General features: G+C 46.5%; 1 protein-coding gene and 1 long non-coding RNA gene across 5 annotated transcripts in view; one reads left to right on the top strand and one right to left on the bottom strand.

Annotated features, from left to right (window-relative positions):
• Nucleotides 1-87: 87 nt before the first annotated feature.
• GRAP2 (GRB2 related adaptor protein 2) overlaps nt 88-27,850 on the bottom strand; it is a 65,841-nt gene continuing 38,078 nt past the window's right edge. For 2 of the 4 annotated variants that reach the window (XM_074326428.1, XM_074326429.1), the window contains exons 2-8: nt 24,004-24,095; nt 17,143-17,234; nt 12,983-13,102; nt 8,458-8,626; nt 6,498-6,686; nt 5,146-5,268; nt 88-4,461 (exon numbers count right to left, since the gene is read on the bottom strand). In XM_074326428.1, the coding sequence (XP_074182529.1) occupies nt 4,282-4,461; nt 5,146-5,268; nt 6,498-6,686; nt 8,458-8,626; nt 12,983-13,102; nt 17,143-17,234; nt 24,004-24,081 (951 nt within the window). In that variant the 5' untranslated portion in view covers nt 24,082-24,095 and the 3' untranslated portion in view covers nt 88-4,281. Of the gene's footprint in view, nt 4,462-5,145; nt 5,269-6,497; nt 6,687-8,457; nt 8,627-12,982; nt 13,103-17,142; nt 17,235-24,003; nt 24,096-27,528; nt 27,699-27,850 lie in introns of those variants that run through there. The other 2 variants (XM_074326427.1, XM_074326430.1) reach the window with 2 other exon arrangements.
• The window catches only part of LOC141570186 (uncharacterized), a 36,496-nt gene continuing 14,662 nt past the window's right edge, over nt 6,017-27,850 (top strand). Inside the window, exon 1 of the long non-coding RNA XR_012494141.1 lies at nt 6,017-6,493. This is a non-coding gene — a long non-coding RNA (uncharacterized LOC141570186). The remainder of the gene's footprint in view (nt 6,494-27,850) is intronic.

Here is a 27,850-nt window from a genome sequence, read left to right as displayed (position 1 = left end):
ATCGATGTTAATATCACCTTGTTTGTTCCTACAGGTCTATAAAGCTGGGGACATCTGGGTTATAGAATGAATGAGAGGTGACATGAGGCAGGTTTCACTTGTTCGTTCATTAAACAAGTATTTATTGAGCCTCTGTATGCCATGCACATACAACAGTATGCTGGGCATACAACAGTTTACAAACCAGAGATGGTCCCTGCCCCCAGGGAGCTTTCAGTCTAACAGTCACACAAATCAGTCCAGTGCCATCATCTGCGCATGTGCCATTCAGGAAAAGCACCGCAACCATGAGATAGTCTAATGGGAAGGATTATTTCAGATTAAGGGTCAGGAACGGACAATTTGAGAAAGTGATGGTTTGAGACCTGGGGATGCATAGGACTTAGCTAGGAGAACAGCAGGGGATATGCACTCCACATAGAGGGAACAGCAGGTGTGAAGGATTTGGGGACAAATCCTTGGTGAGCTAGAGGCTGAGAGAAGGCCAGTGGGACAGGGACATGAAAGCAAGGAAGGGAGAGGCACAAGAGGAGGCTGGAGAGGGAGGCAGGGACCAGACCTCACAGGGCCACATGAGGACTTAACATTCAAACCTAAGTGCAGCAGGCAGGGGAGTGATGCGATCAGATTCATGTTTTACAAAGATTGCACTGGCGTCTATGTGGAGAATGGGGTGGGTACAAGAGGGCCTGTTGGGAGAAAAGTGGGGAGCCTAACTCAGTCACCTAGGGGAGAGATATTGCTGGCATGGCTGTGGTGATGGAGAGAAGTGGAGGAACCTGAGACGTATTTAAAAGATATATGGAGGCTAGGTTGATATAAATATAAATATATAGATATAGATATAGATAGATAGATAGATAGATAGATAGATAGATAGATGATAGATAGATTGATTGAAGTGTTGAGTTTAGATAAGACAAACGGCAAATATTTTGACCATGCCAATATGTCCCCCATATGGCCTGTTTTGCTGAGGTCTAATGATGTCACATGGGCTATTGCCCTGTCTCCCAGCAGGACCGCTCCTGATAGGAATCAATTTTATGTTTAAGGATTTCTTGAGAAAGCTTTCACAACTTCTTCAGTAATCTCTGCTCATGTTTAAAATAATTACTATTAGGAAATCCTGTTTGTATTTCATCCGAATGCCTCTCTCCCTAATTGTGGAATCACAATTAGGTTTCTTGATTCTTGATGGAGCTAAAGATGCTAAACTAGTAAGTCACCTGGGCTGCCTAACATGAATGATGTCATAATGACAGTTTTGAATCATGTCTGTCTGTCTCACAGCCCAAGTGACTTATTTGTTAGCAACAAAGAAAGATGCCTGAAAACCTCTTAAAAGGGATCCAGTTCGATTTTTGCGGTTGTTTAGCTCACTGCCAAGTTCGTTGCCCTTGCTACTCAAAGAGTGGTCTGTGGACCCAGCAACATAAATTCAGGACTTGGTAGAAATGCAGGATTGTATCAGGACCTGCATTGTAACGCACTCTCCAGGCTATTCAGAGGCATGTTTATTTTGAGAAGCACCCTAGGGCCATCTAAAAGTGGGTGAGCAGTGGCAGGTGCCAGGTATTTGAAATGAAGCGAGCCTCAGCAAGTGGTTGGGGAAACTAACTGGTCCAACAGGAACTGGATTTTCTCTGGAAGTTCCCTGATCCCAAGTCACACAGGGCGTTGCAGCCCCATTCAGAGACAACATGCTGTTTCCTGGTTGTATGGCTGGTCGGAGGCCATACAACCTGGGTGGGCACACTCCTGGGGCTGAAAGGCTGTCCGGTGGAAAGCACTCCCCAGGGACACCCCCAGGCAGCATCAGGGCCAAGGAGAGTAAGTGTCCCCTCCCCACAGCGTGCTGTTTGGTCCTGGTCCTCTTAGCTTGGTCTCTAAGGGTCCTTTTCTCTGGGTGGTTAGAGAGACTTTCTTCCTTCTGAACGTAGTTGCATGATGAGCAGGCTGTTTTTGCACCTCAATTAAAAATACTCCCACAATGGCCTCCGGTGGAACAGAAGGTCCAGTTTCAGGGGCTCTGAAAGCTCTGCCCACACTGCGTGGTCAGGCTCTGTAGGCCAGTGACCCCTGCGCCCACCTGAGGGGTGTGTGACAGACACCAGGCACAGGCTGGCAAAACAAGGGCCCTTGTTTTATTACTGTTTTCTTGAGAAGGGTTTCAAGGCACGAAATCCAGGCCAGAACCTAATCGTCTTGTTCTATCTTCACTGGGCTGGTCCTCCCACATAATCAGATAAATGCATGAAGTCTGTGGGCTGTTTAAAGCATATGGCTTGTAAATACTGTAAAATCAAACATTACTTTTGGCTTTTATTTACTGTAACATGTTCACATTACCTAGCACCAAAATAGCTTACTCAGTCCCCTTTGCCTTTGTTCTCTTAGCTTCATTCCTGTGGTGACTGCCCCCTGCCTTCCGTGCCGGTCATTTCTCTGCTTTAATTCCTCCTCCCCACCTGCCTCTCCTCCCTGCACCTTTTCTGCCCACTGACTCTAGCGTCTTTCTCACCTGTCCCACTTAACCTCTTGCTCTCTTTCCCTGCCCGTGTGCCTCTCACGCTGTTCCTTCAGTCTTTTGAAATGTCTTTGCCACCTTTTCCTTCCTGTGCTTTCATTGTCAGCCGCTGCCAGACCTCCTCACTCACGCTCGACTCTCCCTGCTTCTCTCAGGCTATTTTCTCTTCTCTCTCAAGACCGACCACAGAGACTCTTCTTCTGTTTTTTTCTCTAAAGGCGATGTGGGGATCAGAGAATTGTAGAATTCAGAGTCAAAGAGACACAGCCTACATTACACTGACAGTTACTTCTGAGTCACAAACTCTTCTTCTTATATCATATTTGATAATGGCCGCCCCGTCCCTCCTTAGAGCAGGAAGGGTTGGGGAATAAGTAAGAAACAGACCCCCATTCATCCTCCGTGCTCCCTCACTAACACTTTCACCCCAACCCTTTCTTTTGTCTCAGAATGCAGCCTCACCCCCATGAACACACCTTCTAGGTGCCGGCAGTGCAGACATGTGTACCCCAGGTTCCCCTCTAACACTGAGCTTTCTTCTCCAGTGTCCCTTCTCCCAGCCATGCTGGTCTGTGCTTCACGCCCCCAGCTGAGTACTAGGAAACACAATTCTATTTTGAGGGGTGAGGAGAGACAGTGGCAGTGGGATTCCTCTCCCCAGGTGCAGCTCTTGGTCCGGGGAAGGTGCCAGCAGGGGCCAACAGTCAGGGGAACAGGAAGCTCATCTGCAAGCCAGCGCCCACTCAGGGTCATGTTCAATCAGTTAACCAACCAGTCAGCCAATCACTAGTCAATGCTCTCATGGGTTGGGCTTCTCTCTGTGCCACTGGGCGAGGCATCTTCGAAATGCTGAAAACTGAGAGGGAAAACAAACAGTGCCCTGAAAAGACCCCCTGTAACCACAGAACAACATCCATCATTCTCAGCCAGGGCTTCTGCAAGCACTTTACAGGATCTAGGATGCTGCTTTCTTCGTAGCCAGGGGCACAGAGGTTACACCCAAGTACACCAGAGGGAGATTTGTGGAAAATGCCTCCGCTCCCCGGTGCATGGTTCTTCCATGTCTTGGTTCGTCCATGTTGGTCACACGAAGAGGGTTAACCGAGGAGTGTTCATTTGAGGGAGATGAAGGTCTTGGCTGAGCACCGACGGGAGGCTGGTCTTACCCAGGCCTCAGGACACGTGTGCTCCAGTCCTGCCCTGACGCCCTAACCCTCCAGCTCAGACTTGTGCAGCCGCACCTTGAGTCTGGTCCAGCAGTACTCACCCTTGGAGAACAAGTAGGAAGCTGCCCTGCAAACCCTCCAGGTGAGTGGGGCTTGCAGGTAAGCAGGACATGCCCTACCAAGTCGGACTCCACCCTGCTGACTACCCACGCCACAGTGTGGGTCTCTGCCAGGCTCCTCAGTGAAAATTCCCAAGACGAGGAGGAAGTGGCGTCATCTTAAGCATGGGAAGAATTTCAGTTTCATTTCTTTGCCCTCCACTCCCAACTCCCCACCACCTTCTGCACACCCTCTTTGGGGAGTACAAAAACTAGTAGGAATATAGTCCTCTACCTGAGTTCCTTTCATATCAACCTATTTACCAACTTAATTGCCAATAAATTACTATTATAAAATGCGTCCATACATAGGCATATACAGTGTACAGTATACACACATGTATGCAGATGTAGTTCCAGCTTTTCTTCTTTGCTCCCTTTCTGCAGGCAGCTTCAGATGAAAGCCTCTGACCCCTCCAGATGGGCTTCATCGGATCATGGGGGCCACGTAGTTGGCAGGGAAGAGGCCCAGTTTGTTGTGTAGGCGGCCAGTCCACCAGGATGGGTTGGAGCTGTCCAAGACCTCGACCACCTCTCCACAGCGGAATCCTAGCTCGTCATCCTCGAGGGCCTCAAAGTCATACAGCGCCCGGGCCCACCGCACCCGCTGTTGGGGGAAAACACAGAGGGGTCCTGCTGAGCTGGGCATGGACCGGGCTGGCCTTCGGAGCCATGTCCACACAGAAGAGCCTCTGCTGGCTTTGGCATCCAGACAACTTCCTCCATAAGCAGCCTGCCCTGAAGGCTGACATGTGGCTCTCCAGACACATTTCAAGCCCTTGTTGCAATTGAAAGCAGACTGGATGCGCAGCCCTGAGCACGAAGCTATCGGAACTCAGCCATCACCTTGGAGACACAGGACTTTGGCTGACAGAGATGTCATTCTCCAAGGCCCCAAGAGAATCCTTGAGAACTACTCTCCCTACTTCAATAGGTGGTCTTTTTATTTTCCTCAAGTGACAAGCAGAATGGCAGTGTGCCCAAACTAACAGCCCTTGGTGCTAGTCAAGATGAGCTCGGTGATAAAGGCAACAGATCTCTCTCTGCTGGAACCAAAGCCAAGAAATATGAGAAGCACAGGGCAAGGCCGATGGCCAAACTGAGAACGACTGTCTGGATGGTGCTAGGCTGGGATTAGCTCCACCCCGGAACTCTCCCCCCACCGTCACTGGCTGGGTTCCCACCACCTCTATTTGAGCTCTGTGCAGTTTGACGTGCCTCCTGGAGGACCGTTCCTCTAACTGCCCATCTTGCCTCCTCCACTGAGCCCAGAGAGGGACAGTGCACGTACCCCAGCCACTTGGAGTTGTACTGGGTCTGTGTGTCTCCGGTGCATGAGGGTGGCATTTATTTCGCTGCCCATGCCCATGCCACAGTGCCCGTCATTTATGTCAAGGCTACCTCCACGGCGTTCCTAGAAACAGATGCAACAGAAACCCTGTCATCACGTTGCCAGAAGCATCCCTCACAGGCTACCCCAGTGCCTTGCTTGGATACATGGAGAGCCAATGCTGCAAGAATATTTGCTGATGATGACAATAAACCCTAGATGAGGGAAAGGATGACAAAGGGACCTTAGATTCTGAAAGCAAAGAGGATGCCAGGTTTCATTTATTCAGTCAAGAAATATTTATCAGGTACCTACCATGTGTCTAGTACCATCCTAAGCACTGGGGAAGTGTGGTTGGAAAGAGAAGGTCTCTGTCTTCAGGGAACATCAGTTTAGAGAAGGAACCATGCACATTTAAGTGGTAAGTGAGCAGAGAGCAGAGTGTCTAAGTCTGCCGGGGTAATCAGGGAAGGCTTCATAGAGGAGGTGATGCTAAATCTCCAGCTTAAACAGGGAGTAGGATCGGCCAGGAAAGGGCATTTCAGGCAGAGGGGACAGCGTATAAAAAGCCTCAAAGATATGGGAGAAAACACAATGAACCATTCCGGTTGCTGGATGTGTGGGGAATAGGAGGAGGTAGCAGGCGATGAAGCTGGGGAAACAGATATGGGCAGCTCACAAAGACCTTTATATGACCTGCTAAGGAGTTTAGGAATGATGTTATCTGGCTGTATTGTCCATCTCAGTGAGCCACCTAACATCCCATCTGGAACGGGGGGGAGGGGCGAGGAATAAATAAATAAATACATAAATAAGGCTCCATTAGAGGTGTTAATCCTTTTTCTCTTGTGGAGCTGGACAGCCAGGTGGGTTAAGAAGCATGAATAGATTTGAAATTATGCCGAGGAAAATGAAGCATTTGTTCACTGAGTGCTCAGGGTAAGAGTGTGGTGTGTGTGTGTGTGTGTGTGTGTGTGTGTGTGTGTGTGTTCAGGCAGGCAGCCATTGGACTCACAGAGGCTTCTTTGCCAGAGCAGTTTCCATATCACATTTCTGCCACTTGGAGGGCCCAGGACCTCCTTTATGAACTCAGTGAGACCTGATGAGGGTGGGCCGGGCCTGGGCTGTTCCTCCCCCCGCCTAACAGTGGGGGGAAGACAAAGATCCTCAGAGCTTATTTGCTATGGTTGTTTCCAGCACTGTGGGGAGTTTTCACACTCTAAGTGGCAGTGGGGACAAGATGGCCTGAGCCTTGGAAGAGAGAAGGACCTCCTCCCCACCTCACTGAGCCCTGCTTCGTGTTTCCCAGGTACCTGATGAAAATGGTGATGCTGCAGGTACCGCTGCTGTGACGGTGGGGGGGCGGGGGGGTACTGCGAGGGAGCTGGCGGTGGGTGGTCTGACAGCTTGCGGTTCATCAAAGGTCGGATTTCTTCTCCTGCAGCCCCACTGAGGTGGGGGCCTCCTGGGGGTCTCCAGTCCAGGCTGTTGCCCCGGCGACCCTGGGAGAGAACAAGGATGATGCAGACCCATCCTCCTCCTGCATCTCCTCGCCCTACCCCACCTTTCAGGCAGCTGGTCCCAGACTTTGCTCATGACAGCCAAGAAACAGGTGAAGAAGAGTGAGGGGCAGCTTAAAGAGAACCAATGCTCAGAGGCTCATGTTTTCAGACGCGGCCTCTGCATTCTCAGATTCTTCTAGTTTGGGGATGTCAGCTCTCTGGTTCACAGATTGACACTTTCCACATGGCACCCATTTAGTCTATTCCTAGTGGGCTTGTTTTTCTCAGTGTAATCAAGTTTAAATGTTCTATTTTACTGACACAATGCCACCACTCCTTATCTCATATTGCCACACCGCTGGACATCCTACCCTCCAGATAAGCTCTGCTATTGACTTTGCATGATTCTGAACTGTCATTTATAGCCTGGTGATAGAGACCTAAACACAACACTCTTGCAGCCATGGAAACCAGGCCTGCGCTGGGCACATTGGGAGGAGTAAGGCCTTCTTCCTAATGCTACAACCTCATGAATCAGAGATACTTCTAGTCACTTTTATTTAGCAATTACAGAGGGCCCTGGGCTTAGCATATGCCAGGCACTGTTATAAGCATTTTACAGATATGAGCTCATTTAATCCAGTTCAATGCAGTTTTATGTTGCGTTTCTAATCTCTGCATACACATCCTGGTAAATTATGAATAATACCTCTGTCCATTTCCCAGTTAAAATAATTCACAAGATCTTGGTTAACCTTTGTTTTTCTTTCTGAACTTTTGTGAGCACTTGGCAGGAATCCCCTCTCTCCTCTGACTGTAACTTCTCAGGCTTAAAATCAGGTGATTACTTGAAAGGGATAGTTTTCTTTATTTCCCCAAAGCAAGTGTTGCTTTGAAAGTCTCAATGCCTTTTCAAATAACCTGTCCCTGGGATTTCAACTATTCCTGTCAATGCTTCCTCCTATAATACCTGTCTCTTATAACCATGTTATTTCCTTTGAAAAATATTTTATAAATTGTGTGTGTGTGTGTGTGTGTGTGTGTGTGTGTGTGTGTGTGTATTGGTTTACGGAGGCAAGTTAATATTTTCTTTGTGCCTACTATGGCCTAGATGCTGTGGTAAGTGCTATAACTGTATTATCTCATTTAATCCTCACAGTAGCCTAGTGAGGAAGGCATTATATTCTACAGATGAGAAAACTGATGCTCAGAAAGTTCACTGAACGGGGCTAAGTAAAAAGGACAGTTAGCAATAAAGTCAGGATTTAAAGCCAGGTCTGTTGGATGCATTGTCTGTGAAAACAATACTCTATATTCCAAATTGTTCCAAGAGCAGGAATTCCATGGCCAATTTTCTCCTCCAATACCTCCCCCGACCCTAAACCCTGTCACAAAGTTCTACCTGGGCCAAAACTATGATGTAGTAATGTCTGTGAGTAACGAAATAACGCCGTCCACATAAGAGCGACTGTGCACTGAGGGCCCGCAGTGTCATCAGGAATGATTAAGGGGAGAGGACACATGACCTTTCTAACCTTCGCAAGCACTCTATGAGGTCGCTCTCACTATTGTCCTGACTTTATGGTTGAGGAAACTGAGGCTTGGAGAACTTTCCAAAGTCACAAAGCCGGAGATCTGATATCAGAGTTATTCTGCCTTTCGGAATCCCCAGAGGAAGGGTCTGTCCATCAAATGCCTCATCCTGGTGGCCCACGTAGGACTCCAGCTGCCTTGGATTTCTAGATTGGGCTGAGCGGGATCTGAGGGGTACCTGATCCTCTTGGGTTCGATCCCTCAGGAAGATCTGCTTCTGTTTGGAGATGGAAGTCGTCCTGTAGTAGTCCACCAGCTTATTGAGGGAGGGAAACTTCTCCGTCCACAGGAAGTAATTCCCCTTGTTGTCTCTCATGACCTTGAAGTGCTGGACGTCGTCCTCGTGCCTAGAGATCAAGGCAAATCCAAAGGGGTGTTACATGGTGACCATGTCCCCACACCCAGGGTTCATTGCGCCCAGGGATGCCAGAGTTCTGTCAGGGCAGGACATGGAGATGTGGGGGGCTGGCTCCCTCATCGTTACGCAGGTGGGGGGCCCAGTCAAGCTCCAGGGGGAGATTCGGGAAGGACTGCTGGGGACACAGGCTGCACTAGAGGGAGCCGACCTTTTACAAGGAGAAAATGTTCCAAGTTCTTTAAAGACTAGAGGTCAAGGACCTTTTACAATGTTTACTTGAAATGTGGCAACCCCTGAGTCCTGTACTATGCTAAGGCCTCTGCTAAGACCCAGAGGGGAGGAGCTTTTCAAGCCCTCGGTATCTTTCTGTTATCAGAAATGCTTCGAACCAGCTCCTTCAAGCCCCTAAACTAACTCTGGACAGTAAGACACTACTTTGAGAAACTTGTAATACTTTGTTATCTACATAAGGGAGAGCTCTTGGTCTTGGTTTATGTTCTGCATAAATAAGGTTGCAAAGCATTTGGAGCTTTTGGGGTGGACAAGTGTTGCATAGAATTGTAGAATTTTAATGGGAAAGGATCTCAGAAATTGTTTAGCCTTATGTCTCTGTTACAGCTGAGGACGCTGAGGTTCAGAAAGATAGAGGGCTTGGTCAAGGTCACCGTCAGTGAATGGCAGAGCTGAGGCAAGAGCTGGTCTGATTCCAGTCTAGTGAGCTGGGCCTGTCACACCACGTACACATGCTAGCTTCTTTAAGGTCAGCACATTTTGACACTAGCTGGACTCACAAGTGATGGGGTACATTTAGCCCAGGATGACAGAAACTGGATATTTTTTCATCAGGAAAGGGACGGGACCTTTACTAATAGCTTCAGTCTTTCTTCATCACCAACTCACTGTTTTTCAGATTGCAAGTTTATTTGTCAAATGGACATACATTTATATTGAAAAATTAACTGGCGCTAATGGTACCAATTGTCCGATCCTGCAGAAAAGTCAAGAATTTAAAGTGTTGGAGAATAAAGATACCGCTGAAGGTTAGTGGAGGTTTCTTAGGGATGGACTCCGTGGTCCATGTTCAGAGGGGACAGGAATTCTGATCTTCAGTCTCATCTTATAAGGTGGACTCGGCTCATGGTCAGGCGAACCCATGCGGTCACCTCTGCTGGGCGCTCTGGGGTGGTAACTGACACTTTGCAATCACTGCACAGCCTTCCCGTTGGTTTTGGCCATTAACAGATGTTTTCTTCACTCTAACACCACATGGCTCAACTCACAGTCATTACCCTCACATCTGGGTGAGACGGAGGAACTATCCTTGTGGTGTCATTATTCATCCACTGCCTCTGGGTCAAAGAACTCAGAGTGAGAAACATTAACCCTTTCACTCTCATGAGCTGAGAGGAAGAATGCCAGGGTTGCAGTGGGTCATCTGGGCCGGTGGAGAGTGTTCTGAGAGGGGCAGAGAAAAGGATACAGCTCAGGTCTCCAGATGCTAAAGTCTAGTGTTTCAGACCCTTAACAAATGCTAAGTGATAGAACTACAATTAGCTCTTAATTATCTATGCTCATGACAGAAAGCTGATGCATAAATAAATAAAAGTGATTTTGCTCTGGAATACATTATACTGTATTTCTGCAGAAGACGTAATAACGATTAATGGTGATAATCACCATAACAAGAAGCTGCATTGCCTCAGTAGCAGGGAAAGACTTTGGCAGAAGTCAAGGCTGACTGTTTTACAGAATTCATTTCAATTGAGGAAATATAAACCATAGTTCCTAGCTGAAAAGGCCAGAGTTAATTTCATGCAAACAAAAGGCACCAAGGGATGCCCCTCAATTTAACAATTCACTTGGTCCTATCTATAATCAGGGCCCTTAAGAAATAGGTTTGACTTGTAAGATTTATTAACAGAGCAAAATTGCATTAATTAAGACCTAACAAGCTTAGAATCTGTGATACATCAATAATGGCCTGAGCTAAAATTTATCAATGCTCAAGCTGTGAAGAAGAAAGTTTTAGTTAAGGAAAATCAAGAGTTTAAGCAAGACTGTGAGACCAAGCAATTTTTGGGCACGTTAGAGGCTCATGTGCATATAAATGGTTGACCCATTATTTTATGAGGTATTGAGAAAAAAATACGATGCATACTGCTGCCAAATGCCATCCAAGGGAAAGGCAGGGATCTTCAATACAGGGAGCAGCACATCGAACCTTAGTAACAGTGTGTGACAAGTTTCAACTTGTTCAGTGCAGTCAGTCGGGTGTGAGCTACAGTTGAAAGAAGGTGTGTTTTAAAGTGTGCCGTAAATCATGGATCATGAACAACGCATTAACATGAAATTTTGTTTCAAACTGCAAAAAAGTGCTAAAGAAACACACAAAATGTTAAAATTAGTTTATGGTGATGCTGCAGTGACCATGAAGACAGTTTACAAGTGGTTCGAGTGATTTCGTAATGGTTATGAATCAGCTGAAGACTAGGAGAGATTGGGACGGCCTTCAACATTAAAAACCCAAAAGAATGTTGAAAGAGTAAGCAAAATGATTCGATCAAACAGATGATTGACTATTAGAGAAATTTCTGAGGATCTGAACATTTCTTACGGTTCCGTTCAAAACATTTTAACAGATTTGAACATGAGGTGAGTGAGTGTGAAATTTGCTCCACGCACTTTGACTGTCAAACAAAAGCAACAGTGTTTGTCAATTTCATTGGAGTTGCACGATCGTGCCGCTTCAGATTCCAGCTTTTTAATGTCATCCTGGGAGATGAAACTTGGGTCTATGGTTATGATCCTGAGACCAAGGTTCAGAGTTCTCAATGGAAATCACCCAGTTCTCCTTGTGTGAAAAAAGTACGTCAATCAAGATTTAACATCAAGGTGATGTTAATTGTGTTTTTTGACATTGATTGAATTGTGTGAGCTGAGTTTGTACCTGGGAACACTATGGTGAACTCTGAGTAGCATAAGAGCTTATTAGAGCATTTAAGAAATGATGTGCATAGAAAATGGCCTGAGAAGTGGACAGTTTCATCCTCCATCATGAAAATGCTCCATGTCACACATTGCTTCTAGTATGGCAATTTCTGTCAAATAAAATCTTGACGGTGTTTCCTCATCCACCTTATTTACCGGATCTGGCACCATGCAACTTCTGGCTCTTCCCCAAAGTCAAAACAATTCAGGACATCAAGGCAGCCATAACAGTATAACTAAAGACATTCATGAAAGAAGACTTCCAGAACTGCTTCAGAAAGTGGCAAGAACGATGGGGTAAGTGAGTTTGAAGCACGGGGGAATATTTTGAGGGGGATAATGGCAATGTGTCTTTTACTGTAATAAATTTTTTTAAAATTTAAACATTCACTGTATTTTTGATCACACCTCGTAAGTCCCTCTTATCTATTCCTTCAAATATCCATTCTTTCTAAATAGTAAAGTGACCTCAGTTTATTACCCAAGATTGGATTTATAGACTTAAAGCACTCAAGCCTCATGCCTTTCAAAATATATTAATAATCCAGGCCAGCATTTCCTGTCAACTAGACAGCAGGTTTCACTGGACAGGTTGTCATCCTCTTCCTGTGCTGCAATTGGCATTAATCCTTGCACTTACGGTCACCATATTTGATACATGACTTGCAAACCTTGACACGCTGACCACACGCAGTGTGTTCAGACTTGGGGCTTCTGAGCGTGGGGCTGTGTCATGTTTCTGCCTGGATTGAGTCACTTCCTCCCGGGAGCCGCATGTTACTGAGATTGTGCTGTTACAGACCCCCATTCCAGCCCTCCTCGGCTCTGCTCTGTTGTTCTCAGTTTTGCTGCATTACAATGAATTTGAGGTAGTCCTTCTTTTTGTGCAGCCGTCTTCAACTCCATATGTATCCTACATCAATGACTTGGGGATTTTGTTTTTCTCTGACTCTTCTTCAGACATCCATCAGTAGCAAAAGAAAAGGTTAAGATTTAGACCCCAAGATGGATGTGGACAATTGGGAGTTCTCCCTTCCTTCGTCCTCCCCACTTCCTTCCACAAATACTCACTGAGCACCTACTGGGTACAAGGCACCGTTAAAGGCACAAAGATGAAATAGATAAAAATCCTGTCCTTCCAGAAACATCTGAACTAGAGGAGAGGCAGATGAATGTACACCTTAGCACAAACCAAGGTGTTACGTGCATGTGTTATGGGAAGGAAATGGATGACATCACAGTGGATAAGATGCCTGGGCCCCTTGGCCACCATGCTCCTGAGCAATAGGTCACATTCCAGAGGTCACCTCATGGCGTTAGCACTCTGGGTCAGGACAGTGTTGGGAATGGCCGGTACCTGACGGAGATGGAGAAGTCCCCTGGCGAGCTCTGGCTGGCCCGGATGATGAAGAAACCAACTTCCTTGCCCATGAGTGAGTTCTCTGCCTGGTGCCGTGAGAGGCCTTCGTGAAACCATCTATTGGGTGAGAGAAAGCCAGAGGATCTTGGTGAGATGTCTGAGGACTAGAGGGGGAAAGTGGAAGACAGAAGACCCAAATGAGAGATGCTGGGACTCTGCTCAGAAGGGAGCAGAAAGAGAAGAAAGGGGCCAGGAGCCTTGGAACCCAACAAATGCTCCAGGCAGTTTTCAGGCACATCAAGTGAGTTCCCTGTGATGCTCCATCTCCGTTCTTTCCTCCAGGAGAAGTCTCTCTCCAGCTCAGAAAACCTGAATCATGGAAATGTGCCACTGCACCAAAATGGGACCGTGTGGGAGTGACTCACTGCAGGAAGTGGCCACCTGCTGGCAGCTACATGAGGGATGTTGCTAGGAAAGAACTGCAGGGACACCCCAAGTGCCAGGAGGACACGGGGTGGGGGGCAAACAGGTGGAGCTGGGAAGGGCCTTGGCCGCTGGCTCCCAGGCTGAGACCTCGCCTGGAAGGAGAGCGACAGCCCAGGGGCCTGTGATCCTTGGATGGGTGGTGCAAAAAGGGCTTTTTTGCTCAGTGTGCTGGACAGAGGCTGCAAGGCACCCAGGGAGCCCTGCACACGCACCTGGAAATGAGCGGGGATGGCAGGCGCCAGAGAGCCTTGTCTACACAGCCAGCTCCTGGGCCTCCCCCAAAATCCTCACTGGAAATAATCTTTATCGTGGAAAAGAAGCAAATGAGGAGAAACTGCTCTTTCAAAGGGGGCGGTGATGGTGGCAGCTTCCAGAAGCGTTGCAGGTGGCGTGGCACGTAGTATGAAAAAGGCCGTCCGTATTTTCACCGTAAGTCTTTGCCGTAAACAACTTTGCAGCAACTATCTTTGCCACAAGTATTTTTTTGCCCTAAATATTTTCACCGCAATTTTGCCATAAAAAAGATAAAAATCACTACAAGTTAAAAACATGATTAAAGATATTTTATTTTAATATATTTAAAATGTGTGTAGCTTCATGGCAATGCCACGCAGGTAACTGATTTTATTTTGTTGGTTCGTACCTAAGCACTTGTGTTTGTACTGTGGGAAATGTGGGTTCAACCCTGTGCCCTCAAAGAGGGCCCTGGCCTCTTTCTCCTCCCAATTAGTGTTTCAAAATAAGAAACCAACTCTTGGGGCAAATCATTGTCATCTGGAAGAAATGCTAACTATTTTAAGACCACCACCACGTCTACTCGTCACTGTATAGATCATTAGGAGGGGTGGCTAAGATTAATAGATAATAAATAAATGGGAGTAACTGCGAGAACTTGTCGATGGAGAAATGAAACCAAACTGACAACTCGCTTAAATGCATTAAGTCTGCTGAAGGCGATTGATTGATTTGTCAATGGAGAAATGAAACCACACAAACAGAAAAATCAAAATCAAACTGTCAACCAGTTATTTTCTCTTTTTTATGGCAGTTGACTGATTCGTCAACACAGGAATGAAACCAAACCAGAAAAAAGAACTCAAATTGTCAAACAGTTATTTATCTTTTTTATTTTTATATAGCAAAATTGCCTTCAGCCAATTAGTTATGCGGGGGAAAATGTCTGTGGCAAAGACAGTGAGAAAATACCTAGAACAGAAAAGGGCCTTGCACTTCCATAGGAGCAAGGCAAACAGTGGCTAACAGCCTCAGGGCAAGAGGCCAGAAACCTTGCAACCACTCAGCGCCAAAGGTGGGACTGTCTCATTGCTCCAATGTGGCTGCCCTAATTGCTGCCACTGGAAGACTAGTATGTGCTCCCCCTATAAGATGAATGTTCAATGGGCCACATCTTGTGATTCCTTTGGGTGAACTCACCTGTGTTCTCTAAAATTTAGGAACCTGAACAGGGAGGTGTGGCAGGAGGGTTGTCCTTATTCCAGACCAGGGACTGCAGGGAAGGTTGGGCTCTGAGGGGCTGGGAGCAAAGGGTTTCTGGTGGTCACTTGCGTGGAGGTCTTGCCAGAGTATTTGCCATGCAACACAATGGGGCTGACCAGTGACCACCACAGCAATGCCGTGTGCAGGAAGCAGAATGGGGATGGCAAAAAGAACGGGATGCATTCCACAGCAGCCGTACCTCAAAGGAACTATTTCGGATAAGGCTGCAAGCAGTGAGGGGATTGTTTAGAAAATACACATTTGTCCTTCAACTGGAATTTGATAAGTGCCTTCTTTCAAGACTTGCAAAAATGTCCACACACTACACATTACATAAGTGGTCAGGGTTTCAATATTACATATCATTCCAAAGACATTCATTCATTCATTCATTCATTCAACAGCTTTTGTTAAACATTTCCTAAGTGCTGGGCCCTCTTCTGGGCACTGGGGATGTAGTGGTGAGCAGGACAGATAAGAACTCCTGTCCTTATGGAACTGACATTCTGTTGGGGAGGGGCGGGGGACATACAGTAAACAACAGAATAATTACAATATATAATATGTCAGATGATGACAAATGCTGTGGAGACAATGAAAACAAGCAGGAAGGATGGGGAGTCGGGGAGGGATTTAAAATATGGTGACAGAGAGGCCCTCACTGGGAGGGAGATATTCTAAACCTAAAGGAGGTTGGGAAGAGGAGAAAGCAGCAGAGGGGACGGAGGAGGAGCTGCCAGGGAGGTGGGAGGACCCGGAGGAAGGGTGTCCCTGAAGCCAGAGAGAGAAAGTGTGTCAGCAGGAGGGAGGGAAAGGCGCCCCCATCAAATCTTGCTGAGATGACAATGGAGAATCGGCCACTGGGACCTTGATAAAAAGGGTTCGAGGGAGTCCTGGGGATTCCAGAGAGATTGGGAGGAGAGGATTTAGAGACAGCGGATATAAACAATTCTTCTGAAGAAGTGGAGTGGTAGCTAGAAGGGGATTTGGGTACAAGAGATTTTTTGTTGCATTTTGGTTTTGATTTTTGCTATTAGGTTGGTGCATAGATTATTGCGGTTTTTGCAATTATTTTTAACCTTTTAAACCTCAATTACTTTTGCACCAATGTAATAAGATGGGAGAACTGGCAGCATCTTTGTTTGTGTTGATGGGAATGATGGAGCAGAAAGGGAAAGAAAGTTGATGTGGGAGAGAGAGGCGGGAGAATTTCTGCTAGAAGCACAGATAGACAGTTCTTTCCTTAACAGCTGCAGGAAAGGCAGTGTCTGAGTGCAGTTACAGGAGGTGGGTGGATGCCGTGAGTCAGGTGGGGGTTGGGGGAAGGGGCTATTCTGGTGGCTTCCACTGTCCCAGCAAATCTGGAAGCAAGACCATGCTTCGGCTGAGGGTGTGGTGGGGGAGGGGCTGGAGGTCTGAGGAGCAGGCAAGGTATGCTGTGGTCATCCAGAAGATTACAGGGCAGCAAGGGCCAGCTGAGGTCAGTGGTCATTCTGTTGGTGCCATGGTCAGTCCTGGTTCACAATGAGAGGTGCTGCTGCATCCCCCCGGAGAGTCACCAATACCACTCTGGTTTTCTAGCAAACCTTTGCTCTTTGGGCTAGTTTCTGATGCTCAGACAAGATTAGATTTCTATCTAACCCTTGTGGTCAGTTCTTGAGACCCACGAGACTCAATCTCAATTTCTCACTTCCTCTTTATGAAGGGAATTTCCCCTTTTCTCTCACTGACATCTTTCTTTGGTGCCAGCATGGTTTTAAAAAGCCAGGGAGTGTCCATATGGTTGATTAGGGCCAAGAGCTATTTGCGATCCCAGTTAGGATGGAAGGTAGGTTGGGAGATAATGGGAAAATGCCTTGAAGTAGTAGCTCTTGAAGCGGGGTGGCCCACAGCACCCCCACTGGAATTCTTAGAAATCCTGTGACTACAATTATAGATGATTTTAGCTCATAAACTTAAAATAGGCGATACGTGCACATGGTATAAAATTCAAAAGAGAATGCAGGGAAATGCAAATCTCCCTCCCATCCCTGGCCTTCAGCGGCATGGTTCCCTCTCCAGAGGCAAGTTTTTTTGACAGTATCTTGGGTGTGCATGGATAATTTTAATGCCTACTGAAGAAGTAAGGGGAGGGTGTGGGGGCAGGTCCATCTCAGACGGCTGGAAATACTTACTCAGGAAACTGGATGTCTATAAAATTCTTGGGCACATATCCTTCTTGGCTCCCAAGCTCCGCCTTGAACCATTCCTCTTGGTTACTCAGGATCTACACGGAAGAGAATGAAGGACAAAGACACTGTAGGGAGGACACCAAGAAACTAAACAAAAGGGCTAGAGGGTGAGGAACGCCCTTTTAGATTAGAGGAAAATACACACACAAAAAAAAAACCTTACAGCTGCTGCAGTAGGGGAGCAGCAGGGTTATCTTTAGGATTTAGCATCTCCAGACCTCAGGCTATTTCTGTCCACAAGAGCTACCCACGCATGTGACCCCACCATGGCGTGGCCTCCCAGGCTCAGCACTGGGGAGCTTCTCTTTCTGTTTTGGAAATTCATGTGTTCCAGATCCAGATCTCAGCATCATGAGCTCATTGTCTGGGCCATAGTGGGAAGGCAAGAGTGGCTACTCCATGTTTCTTCTTCTCTGCCAGGTAACCAGGAACCCTTTAAAAATTTAATGTGTTCTGTGTTTTTTTTTTAATAAGCAGATTAAAACTCAAACATCCAAGTGGAGCCAGTTTGAAAACAGTAACTCTTTGAGTTCACACCTTCGTGTATTTTCACAATTTGGACACAATTTAAGATACCTGGAATGCTTTATCTAAATTTCTTCTAGAGTCAGGTCACAGGCAAAACCAGAAGTTCTGTCTTGTCACTGTATGAGCCCACCTTGACCATGATCCCAAATGTTATCATTTACCTTGATAACTCATGTGACTTGCCAGATTTGGCTCTGTGTGGCTTCTGGTTATTTCAGAAAATGTTTCACCATTAAAAGACAAGTATTTCATCACCCCCCCCACCCCCGAGAATGTTTTAAAAGTTATATGGCATAGACTCGAACAATAATTCAAAATGAAGACGGCAGAGCAAAAAGATGGAAAGAACCCTGATGACGTCATTGAGCCATGGAATTAGCCATCCAGGAGCCTGCCTACTTCTAGACTTTGGATGAGAAATAATAAATCTTTGTTCTTGTTTAAACCATTTTTAGTTTCTGTTTTTTTTTGTACCTGAAAATGTCTTAACTGATAGAAGTGCTATGATGAAGGGGAAAGCAGAAGACGGATAGGAAACACTGCTGGAGGAGAGGCCATCTGGGTTGCCCAGGCAATGACAGGAGTTATCCAGGAGAAGTGTGATGGTGAAAGAACTACTTCTGGGCTATGAGGAAGTGCAGTGCATTCTGGGAGCAAACTGCCTCAGTCTGGCGGGAGTTTAGGTCGTGGCCCCAGGAGTAGAGAGAGGGGAGAAACCAGAGGCACTGGGCATTGCGGCCTATGTTGAAAAGTTTGGATTTTTACCTTGAAATTTACGGGTGGCTATTAAAGCAGGGAAATAATACAATAAAAATTAGAGTTAGGAAACAGTGCTGCATCAGAGTTTGAAGGTGGACTGGAGGGGTAAAGTTGGGGGAGAAACTGTAGGAACATGAGTGTAGGTATCCAGGTGAGAGATGAAGTGGATCTGTGTTAAGAGGTGATGACATAGTGTAGAGGCATCAGGAAGCAAAATGGGCAGGATTTCATGGCTATTCATGGAGCTAAGGGAGAAAGGGGATTCTGGGAGGGCTCTGGATTTCTGGCTTGGGAGACTGAGTGGGTGGTGATGCCTTTACTAAAATAGAAAATACAGGAGCAGGAGCAGGTCTGAGGAAAAACTCATGGGCCTCAGATTGCACGTGGGTGAGTCCAAGTTGCCCCTGGGACTGCCTGAGAAGAAAAGCTCAGTGAGCAGTTGGAAATGTGTGTCTGGACTCAGCAGAGAGGTTTGGGATTTCAGAGTCATCGGAAAGCAGGTGGAGTTGATGTCATGGGTCTCCTGGGGTTCTCTCTCCCCACAATGGGAAGAGAATTAAAGAGAGCTAAGTAATTGAGAAGCAAGGATGACCTATTTCCCATATCCCTCTCGGGGTGGAAGGAATGGGACAGCATGTTGAGTTTGGAACCAGAAGACCTGGTTTCTAGCTTGGCCCTGTCCCTCGCTGTATGACCTTCGGCAATTCAATGAACCACCTGAAAAATGGGGACAAAAATAATGGGCTAGTGCCTCAAAGAGCTGATGGGAGGGTCAAAGAAGCCCTGGTAACTGGAAATCTTTCAGAAAGTGTACGCCGTTTTTCAAAACTATAATTCTGTAAAATGTGATGTTCTTAGGAGGGAGGATTCCAGCTCTGAAGGACACGGAAGGGTTTTTATAAGTTCTTTAAAGAATTCTATGTGTATGTTTTGAATTTAATCATTTGTTCTGAAGAAATAAAAGTGTGTCCCATATTTGAGTTCTAGAATTGCTGAGAAAAGAAAACTTTACAGTTTCTAACATCAAATGTGACGGTTGGTTTCACTGAGAACGTGTGGGTATGTGTATGCTGAGGGGAGTGGAGAGCGGGGAGCAGAAAATCTAGGTCAGAAGAATTAGGAAACTCAGTACCAGTGCCTGGTATTTACATAAAGAACGTGAGGACATTTCACTCCATGCCATCTCCCCCGGAATTACGGCTTTGGAATTCCTTTCTCCCATTACAATGGGAATTTGGAGTTTGGCCTGGGTGACGAATGTCAAATAGGAGGGTAAGAAGGGATGAGGTAAAGATGCCGTTGGGAAATTGGCTCCTCACGGTAAGAACCGCACTTTGTACTTGGTTCTCTGACCTGAAACCAGCTGTAATTTTAGTAATCGTGGCTCACACCCATCTACCTCCTCAGACAACTGAAAGATTATTGCACAATGCCGGCCATTGCTTCTCACCACCTGGTGCTCGGGTCTGCCTGAGATCGTTTTCCCAGAGAGGGGAATTTTCAAGCTATATTTGATATAGAAGAAAAGGTGTTTTAAAAAATCCATCTTCTGCAAAGAAGAGTGTTTGGAGGGAGGTGGTTTCTTCCTGCCGTTGATGGCGCAGGGCCCCAGACTTCCTGTTCTCATCTCTCCATCTATTCGGTTCCCCTATCTCTTGTACCCATCACACAACCGTGAGCAAGGAGTTCAGCCTAAACCCATGAGGTTGGACACTTCACTTTACTGAGTCTTAGTTCTTACAGTGCTGCCTACATGAATACATTTCTGGGTCATATGGCCTGAGACTAAGTTAGGTGTGGGAAGAGGACAAAATGTATGGTTGGAAGAATTTTAAAACTGGATGGAATTACAGCTCTTAGAGGCATAGCAGAAATCTGAAGTACTGAAGATAATTACGGAGGATGAACTCTTGGTGCTTTCAGGTCACTGTTGTAGTAGGAAGAAACAGGGTCTAGTTAGATGCATTACAGAAGCAGATAGAAATGGACTGGGTCAAGGGACATTTTATAAAATGACTGACAAATTCAACTGGTGCTGTGTGTAGCTGCAGGTGCAGGAGTTTGTGGAACGAACACGAAACACCTGACTCCTGACTTTTCAAATGTTTCTCTCACAGAAAAAGTGGGATCAAGTCATTTGGCACGAGTTCCCTGTCCGCCATTTTGTTCACCATTCTGTGAGCAGCATCTAGTGAGCACCTGCTGTTTGCACTCGGGTGCTGGGAATACAGAGATACATAAGCTGGGGACTTCACGCTGGGGAGCTCACTGCCGGAAGGGGCTGGGTTGGTGCTGAGCTGGGCAGACATCTTTTGTACCTTCTAATGAAAAAGTCTGTTTAGTCTTTTAGCACTCGAGGCCAAACACGAAAGGGCATCCCAGGAGTGGATTGCTGGGTCAGTCAAGAGATGGCTTTGAAAACAACTGTGAGGCTCCTGGGGTGTGTTACTCAGCTCTGGGAGGAGGGACCGACGTTGAATCACATGTAGAGACCCACTAACCACCATGACCCAGCCGTTCTGGGAGGCTCGGCCAGCAGGGCCCTCTCCACTTTTCTCTTTACTGCTGCAGCTGCAATGGGCGGAATTTGAGAAGAAGGAGGCGTTTGGCCTTCTGTTGGAATTCTTAATGAGCATGTGTTAGGTTGGTGCAAAAATAATTGTGGTTTTTGCAATTATTATTATTTTTTTTTATGTGGGAATCGAACCAGCGGCCTTCGGTGTGAGGAGCACGGCGCTCCAACCACCTGAGCCACTGGGCTGCTCCTGCAATTATTTTTAACCTTTAAACTGCAATTACTTTTGCACCAACCTAACAGAAACTCAACAATTCAAGAAAGAGGTACAGAGCACCTGTTTGGGGCCATGATTTGTGTTAGATGTTGGGAAGATGCAACGACGACCCCAGCATGGCTCTGCCCTCAGGAGCTCACAGACCAGTGGAGGAATCAATCATTCATTCACTCACCACATATCAGGGAGGGTCAGTTTTCTGCTGTTCTAGACACTGAGGCAGACCAGTCCCGCCCCTCACAGAGCATTGGCAAATGGCCAACACATAAGTGGCAATCAGGACCCCACGGATAAGGGCAGCAACGAGAGTTGGATGCACCCTGCATGAGGGCACGGAGGCTCGGCCTGCCCATAAATGGCTGTCATGTGAGGCAGATCACAAGTGTCTCAAATGAAGTGTGTGTGAAATGCTGCGGAAGAGCTAAAGAGGGAGTGATTAATTTTCCCAGAGCAGTAAGGAGGGGGAGGATCGGTGAGGGTTCTAAGGCAGAGGCGTGTGTGCCGGAGAAAGACATTCAGGGTATGGGAGAAAGCCTGAGAAAGGATGGTACATTGCAGTGTGACCTGGGGGCATCAGTACACAAAGGTGTGTGTGTGTGTGTGTGTGTGTGTGTGTGTGTGTGTGCGCGCGCGCGCGCGTGCGCCTGGGTGCTGCACATGATGGGATTGGGCAGTGGGTTGGAGCCAGATGGCTTAGATTTCAATCAATTGGTAATGGGGACCCACTGAATGCTTCTGAGTAAGGAAGTGATATGATCTGATTTGTTTTCTAAAAGATCCCTCTGAGACTAGTATTTAGAATGATGGAAAGAGGAAGAGACAGGAGGTGATGAGGTCAGTCAAGGGGCTTTGGCAATAGTCTGAAGAGTCAGAGGCAGCAGGAATGAGCAATACTGATATCAGGGTGGCCATTTATTAAGCATCTGCTTTGGGATGGCACCATTACCTCTAATCGGTTCCATGACCCTGCAAGGTAGATATGGCCTCCAATTACAGATGAAGACACGGAAGCTCAGAGGGGGCAAGTCACTGGCCCGAGGCCACACAGCTAGTAAGCTGGGATTCAAACTCAGATTTATATCGCTCCAAAGTCCATGCTCCTTTATATTGCGTTAGGCTTCTCTCTAGTGAAGAAGGGGATTGCTTGAGAGATATCATGAAAGAAAAATATTCAGGGCAGAGGACAGTGTTCAGGAGTCAGACAGAAAGATCTCCCTTCAGATCCAGGAGAGGGACAGTTAGCAGTGTCACATTCTACAGGCATTTTAGGAGGGTCAGTCTAGTCCACACTAAGGAGATCACTGGTGGACTTTAAGGGAGCGTTGAGGGTAAACGTGGGGTTCCAGGGGGTTACTGTGGAATGAACAGGAAGTAAGGGAGTAGAGGCACCCAGCACAGAGAATCCTTCCCAACACTGGCAACAAAAGAGAGGAAAGAAATTGGGAGCTGGATTGAGAAGCTGAGTTGAGGAAAGCTTTTTTTTTTTTTTATCTTTTCTGGGGAATAGGGAAAACTTAAGGAAGATATTAGGTTCTGTTTGCAATGGGAGATGAGGGATGGGAGTTGGCCCCCTGCTGGCCTCTTTTGAGTGAGGTCACTAGTCACAAGGTCATACAATACCTTGTAGAGAAGAAAGGGACTGCTCGCCATGTGGCAGATTCCTTTGTGACCTTGGTAAGATCCCAAAGAAATGAAGGTCACCTTTTCCTGGATCAGCAGCTCAAGGACATTTTGACCTTGAGAAGCTCCAACATCGAAGGCACACTTTTTGCAACCACACTACTAGATCTTGCAAGACGAGAACAGTTAGAAGGATAAATACTGGCGTGTTCAAGCTCCAAACCAAGTCCTCCTACCTGGTCTGTGTTCCACGGACACTTTCTGAGTCGCCCTCTCATGCACTGACAAAGTTCTATCTACAGCAAGTGTAGTTCTTAGTGGTGAGACAGTGGTGGCCTCAGGGCCCATGTGGGCTGCTGAGCACCAGGGATCGGGATGCCTGCGGGTGCTCTGAGGCCAGGCAGGGGGGCACTAGCATCACAGTCTCCCCAGCAGCCTCTTGAAGGCCTTGTGCTCTTCTGTCCAAAACGGGCTAAGATGCAGTCTGTAAGTGTGGGGCATGGCATTTGGGAACTGTCCAAGGTCGCCTCGGCTTTTAAGAAGCCCGAGTGGCTGGGTGTGCACGGCCTCTGTTGAGCCATATCTCCGCCAGTACCTTTCCCAGGCTGTCTCCACCCTCCATCCTGTTCTAAGTTCCAGCCATGCTGAATCTCACAACACTCACAGAAGTCCGCATGGGCTTGCTCATTTCTGACCTTTAGCTAAAAGCCCAACTCACCTTCATTGCATCCCTGACAACTGATGCCGTCACACGTTCCCACAAACCCATCTTTGGAGGTAGGATCACGTGTTCCCTCACCTGTGCTCCCCAAGCTCTTAGACAAGAACATCTAAGAGCCCTTTGGATGGATTTGTTTCCCCCTCCAGAGACCCTGAGCATCTCAGGACAAGGATGGTGGCTATGCCAACTAAATTTCCATCACCTGGCCTGGTAGATGGCCTACAGGTGCTCAGAAGGAACCCTTTTGGTTGAGGTGAACTTCTCTTTTTGAAAGGAACTGTGTGTCCTGCTTAGGAAACAAAGGCATGGATTGTTAGATTAACACAGTGACCAGGCCAGAGTAACCAAAACTCCCCGGGGCGTCCCTGGGCCCCCATCACCTACCTTCAGAACATCGCCAGTGTGAAAGCTCAGTTCATCCTCACCTGTGGCGGTGAAATCAAACTTGGCGATGGCTTCCATGTTGTAACACGAAGCTGGAAGAGAAATAACGTGGTCATTGTGTCTTCCTGCCAGGAGAAGGGTGGCAGAGCAGATGGTGTTGCACAGCCATCTTTGCAGGTGGTAGGCGAGGGGTCGAATGTCTCCAGGCTGGAGACGGAGGCGCAGGCGCACAGTGCTTACTTTTGTTTTCAAGAAGAGCTGCCGGAGCCTTTAGGATCTGCTTCCTGGCATCATTCTCTGAATCTCCAGATGCCAGGAGCAGGAAATGAAAAACAGCGATGCCTTACCCCTTTCCTTTCATCTCCCTTTGCCTGTCCTGGCCTGTCACCATTTCTGGGGCATCTCCATTTCTGGTTGATAAGGAAGGAAGAAGACTTGCTATGATGTCTAACCTGAGGCCTGAGGGTCTGGAAAGACTGTTCTGTAAACACGGTCCAGAGGCTGTCCCTTGGCAGCTACAGTTAACCCGGCAGCGTTAATTAGACAGATGCCACTGTCTTTTTTACATCTGAATCATTTAAGAGAATTAGACAGCACTGGTCAATGGGGAACTTCCGTCCTTCTGCATGGTTTGAGAGTAGAAAGCATCCTGGTTTTAGAGTTGGGATATTCAATTAGATTCCTTATTGTATTATTATAGTGTAAGCCAAGTACATTTAGAAAATTCTTCATTTTAATATTTCTGAATTGTGTTAAAATATTGACCTCTCCTAGTAATAGATGAGACCTGTGTAAAGATAAATAAGTCAGCCTACAAATGAAATATCATTTTTTTGTTTGTTTGTTTTTAGGAGCCAGTGGGGGGGTGTAAAACAAAGAGAACTGAGTCCTGATTTTATTGGTGAATAGCTGTATTATCTTGGCAAGTAACTAAACCTCTTGGAGTCTCAGTTTCCTTATCTATAAAATGGAGGGTCATAATATTAAATTAATAAGGATGTGAGATTAAATTAAATAATAGATGCAAAATGTTATACAAAATAAAACTAAGTCGTATTTATGTCTTAACATAGTTTTTTTGTTTGTTTGTTGTTGTTTTTTTTAACAGGACTTTATTGCAGGACTTTTTTCCAAGTCAAGTTGTCCTTTCAATCTTAGTTGTGGAGTGTTCTGTTCAGCTTCAAGTTGTTGTCTTTTCAGTCTTAGTTGTGGAGGGCACAGCTCAGCTCCAGGTCCAGTTGCCGTTGCTAGTTGCAGGGCACCTTGTGGTTGAGAGGACACGCTCCAACCAACTGAGCCATCTGGGAGCTCAGCGGCAGCTCAGCTCAAGGTGCCATATTCAATTTTAGTTGCAGGGGGCAGAGCCCACCAACCCTTGCGGAACTTGAGGAATTGAACTGGCAACCTTGTGGTTGAGAGCCCACTGGCCCATGTGGGAATCGAACCGGCAGCCTTCAGAGTTAGGAGCATGGAGCTCTAACCACCTAAGCCACCGGGCCGGCCCTGTCTTAACATAGTTTGATGGAATGAATTTACCCTCAGCAAAAGTAGCCTGGCCAAAATCAGCACAACTTTTCTTCTGATTTCTCCCATCTCCTATAAACTTTTCTCATTGACATTTGGTGTTTATTCTTCATGACCCTCAAATCTTTTGCTAAGACGGTTCACTGCCAGAACACAGTCTTGAAAGCTGTTGTTTGGCATTTATGTTTTGCAAAATTTGCCTAAGTCTGAAACCCTTTAGGTTAGTAAACCGCAAACCTAATTGTGTTTAAGTGACCAGTAAACTGGGACTACAGTTGTCCTCTCAGTGGGAATTGCTGCCAGGATTTGGGTAAATAGGACAGTGGCTGCCTACTGGTAGGAGGGTGCAGCAGGCCGCCATCAGGGGATTAAAGTTGACTGCAATGGTGGTGATAGCAAGGGGCTCATTTTTTTTATTTTTCACATTTCCTCGGTCTTCCAAAGGCAATTTGTAGAGATGAATATTACCAATCCCAAAGATAGAGATTAAGCAAAAAATATTTCAGGAGCCAAAGTAAAATGTCATTGCTAACTGTGTGAGCTTTATCACCAGTCAAAACTTATTTCCAAACCAAAAAAAAATGTATACTTTTGGTACACTTTCTTCAAGATCCATCCAACGAAGGCAAATGAAAATTTTTGTGACCTAGAATGACCCACTCAACAGGAAGGTGTATTCTGCCCTCCTTAGCGAATGCTAAATGTCTTTGCTGATTTGATTCACCCCATTACTTTAACACTCAAAGCTTCCCCTAATTAAGGCCTTGCCTCTAGTTTGCATCACATTAAGATGTGGGATTTGTGGGTCACCCTCATGGCATCAACAGCAGACACTGGATGCCTCCGGAGATCAAGTGTCAGGTGAATGGTCTTGAAAACCAAAATTCCATTTCTATGCAAATTTACCTTAATAAGCAGGATGGAGACAAGGGGAGGCAAATGCTAAACATATTAGAAAGTCACATAAATTAGGGATGAAAAAAATATCCAAGACGTGCTCTAGATATGACCTTGAGCTTGGGAAGATCTTTCCTACATCACATATAACTCAGATCAGGTCTGGGTGCTTGGGCCAGGCTGGCTCTAAGTCACTTCCGGGAAAGGCTGAGGCAGAAGTAAAATTGTTTCTGAATAGTGGCACTTTTCTCTCCCTTCCCCCAGGAGGCAGGTGGCGCAGCAAAACCAACGACCCAGGCACATCCCAGAGCTCCCCAGCTTATAATATTATTTCTTGGCTCAAAAACCCCCAATTAAATAGGCCCACTCTTCATGAAATCACTTTGAAAAAATTTGTTTGTATCCTATTTCCATTTGTGAAATGAAATCTGTTCAGATCCTGTTTGGAAGGAGGGAGATGCTCAGGGTGGAGTGGGGTGGGCTCTGTTTTTGTTCAAATCACGGGGCTTTGTAAATTCTTCCCTCGAATTTACCACGTTCTGCTTCCCTAATAGTAGTAGAGAACGGTAAATGTGCCACCCCTAGGGCTCGGTCTCTGTTTGATCATAGAACTGCATGGACATTTATATCCCATTTGTCTATATCCATTAGTTTTAATTTTGAAAAGTTTTAAATTACCAGGCAAAAAGCTTATCCTTTTGTTTTATAAGCTGTACCTACCACCACTGCACGCCGCATCTGGGAAACAATATATGATGAAGACATAAACATGGTAACAACAATTTCGAGATAGAAAAGGGAGAGAGAGAGAGAGAGAGAGAGAAAAGCTGCCTTAAGAATTCAAGAATGCAATGGGGCCTTCTTGATCCTGCAATAACAGTGCGTCTGACCTCAGGGGGAGATGAAGACAGAGCCATCTCTCCAGAGACTCTCCCAGATGATTTTCCTGCCAGAGATCGGCTTTAGAAATGGCCGAAATGCTATGTGCCATAGCGTGTGAATGAGAAGTGACAGCATCTGCTTCCCGCAGCCTCCCCCTACCCTCTCCAACCCCAGTGACAATAGCATTTGTCCGGGAATCCCACGGCTCCCTCTGCTTCTCACCAGCCCTCTGCATCTGTCTCATTTCTCCTTTTAGGGATTGCACGAATATCCATCCGCAGCCTTGTGACACAGGTCTGCTTCACCACAGGCGAACACCACACAGCACTTCCCCTGGCACAGTTTTCTCTGTCCTCGCATTTCCATTCAAGCTTCTTGTACCACCCAAAAACCTGAAAAATATTCAGGCTATATACCAGGAATGCTTATCTACTTGTATAATATAGTCACCACAGAGGATGAAAACAAAAGCCACGACACCATTCTTTACAATGTCCCTTATTTGAAAGCAAGGTTACGTGGACGTATTCCGAAACAGGGTAGT

This window comes from Rhinolophus sinicus, linkage group LG02 (assembly GCF_036562045.2).
Source record: "Rhinolophus sinicus isolate RSC01 linkage group LG02, ASM3656204v1, whole genome shotgun sequence".
Lineage (NCBI taxonomy): Eukaryota > Metazoa > Chordata > Mammalia > Chiroptera > Rhinolophidae > Rhinolophus > Rhinolophus sinicus.
Note: the sequence above shows the minus strand (reverse complement) of the source record. Positions and strands in the feature narration are given on the sequence as shown.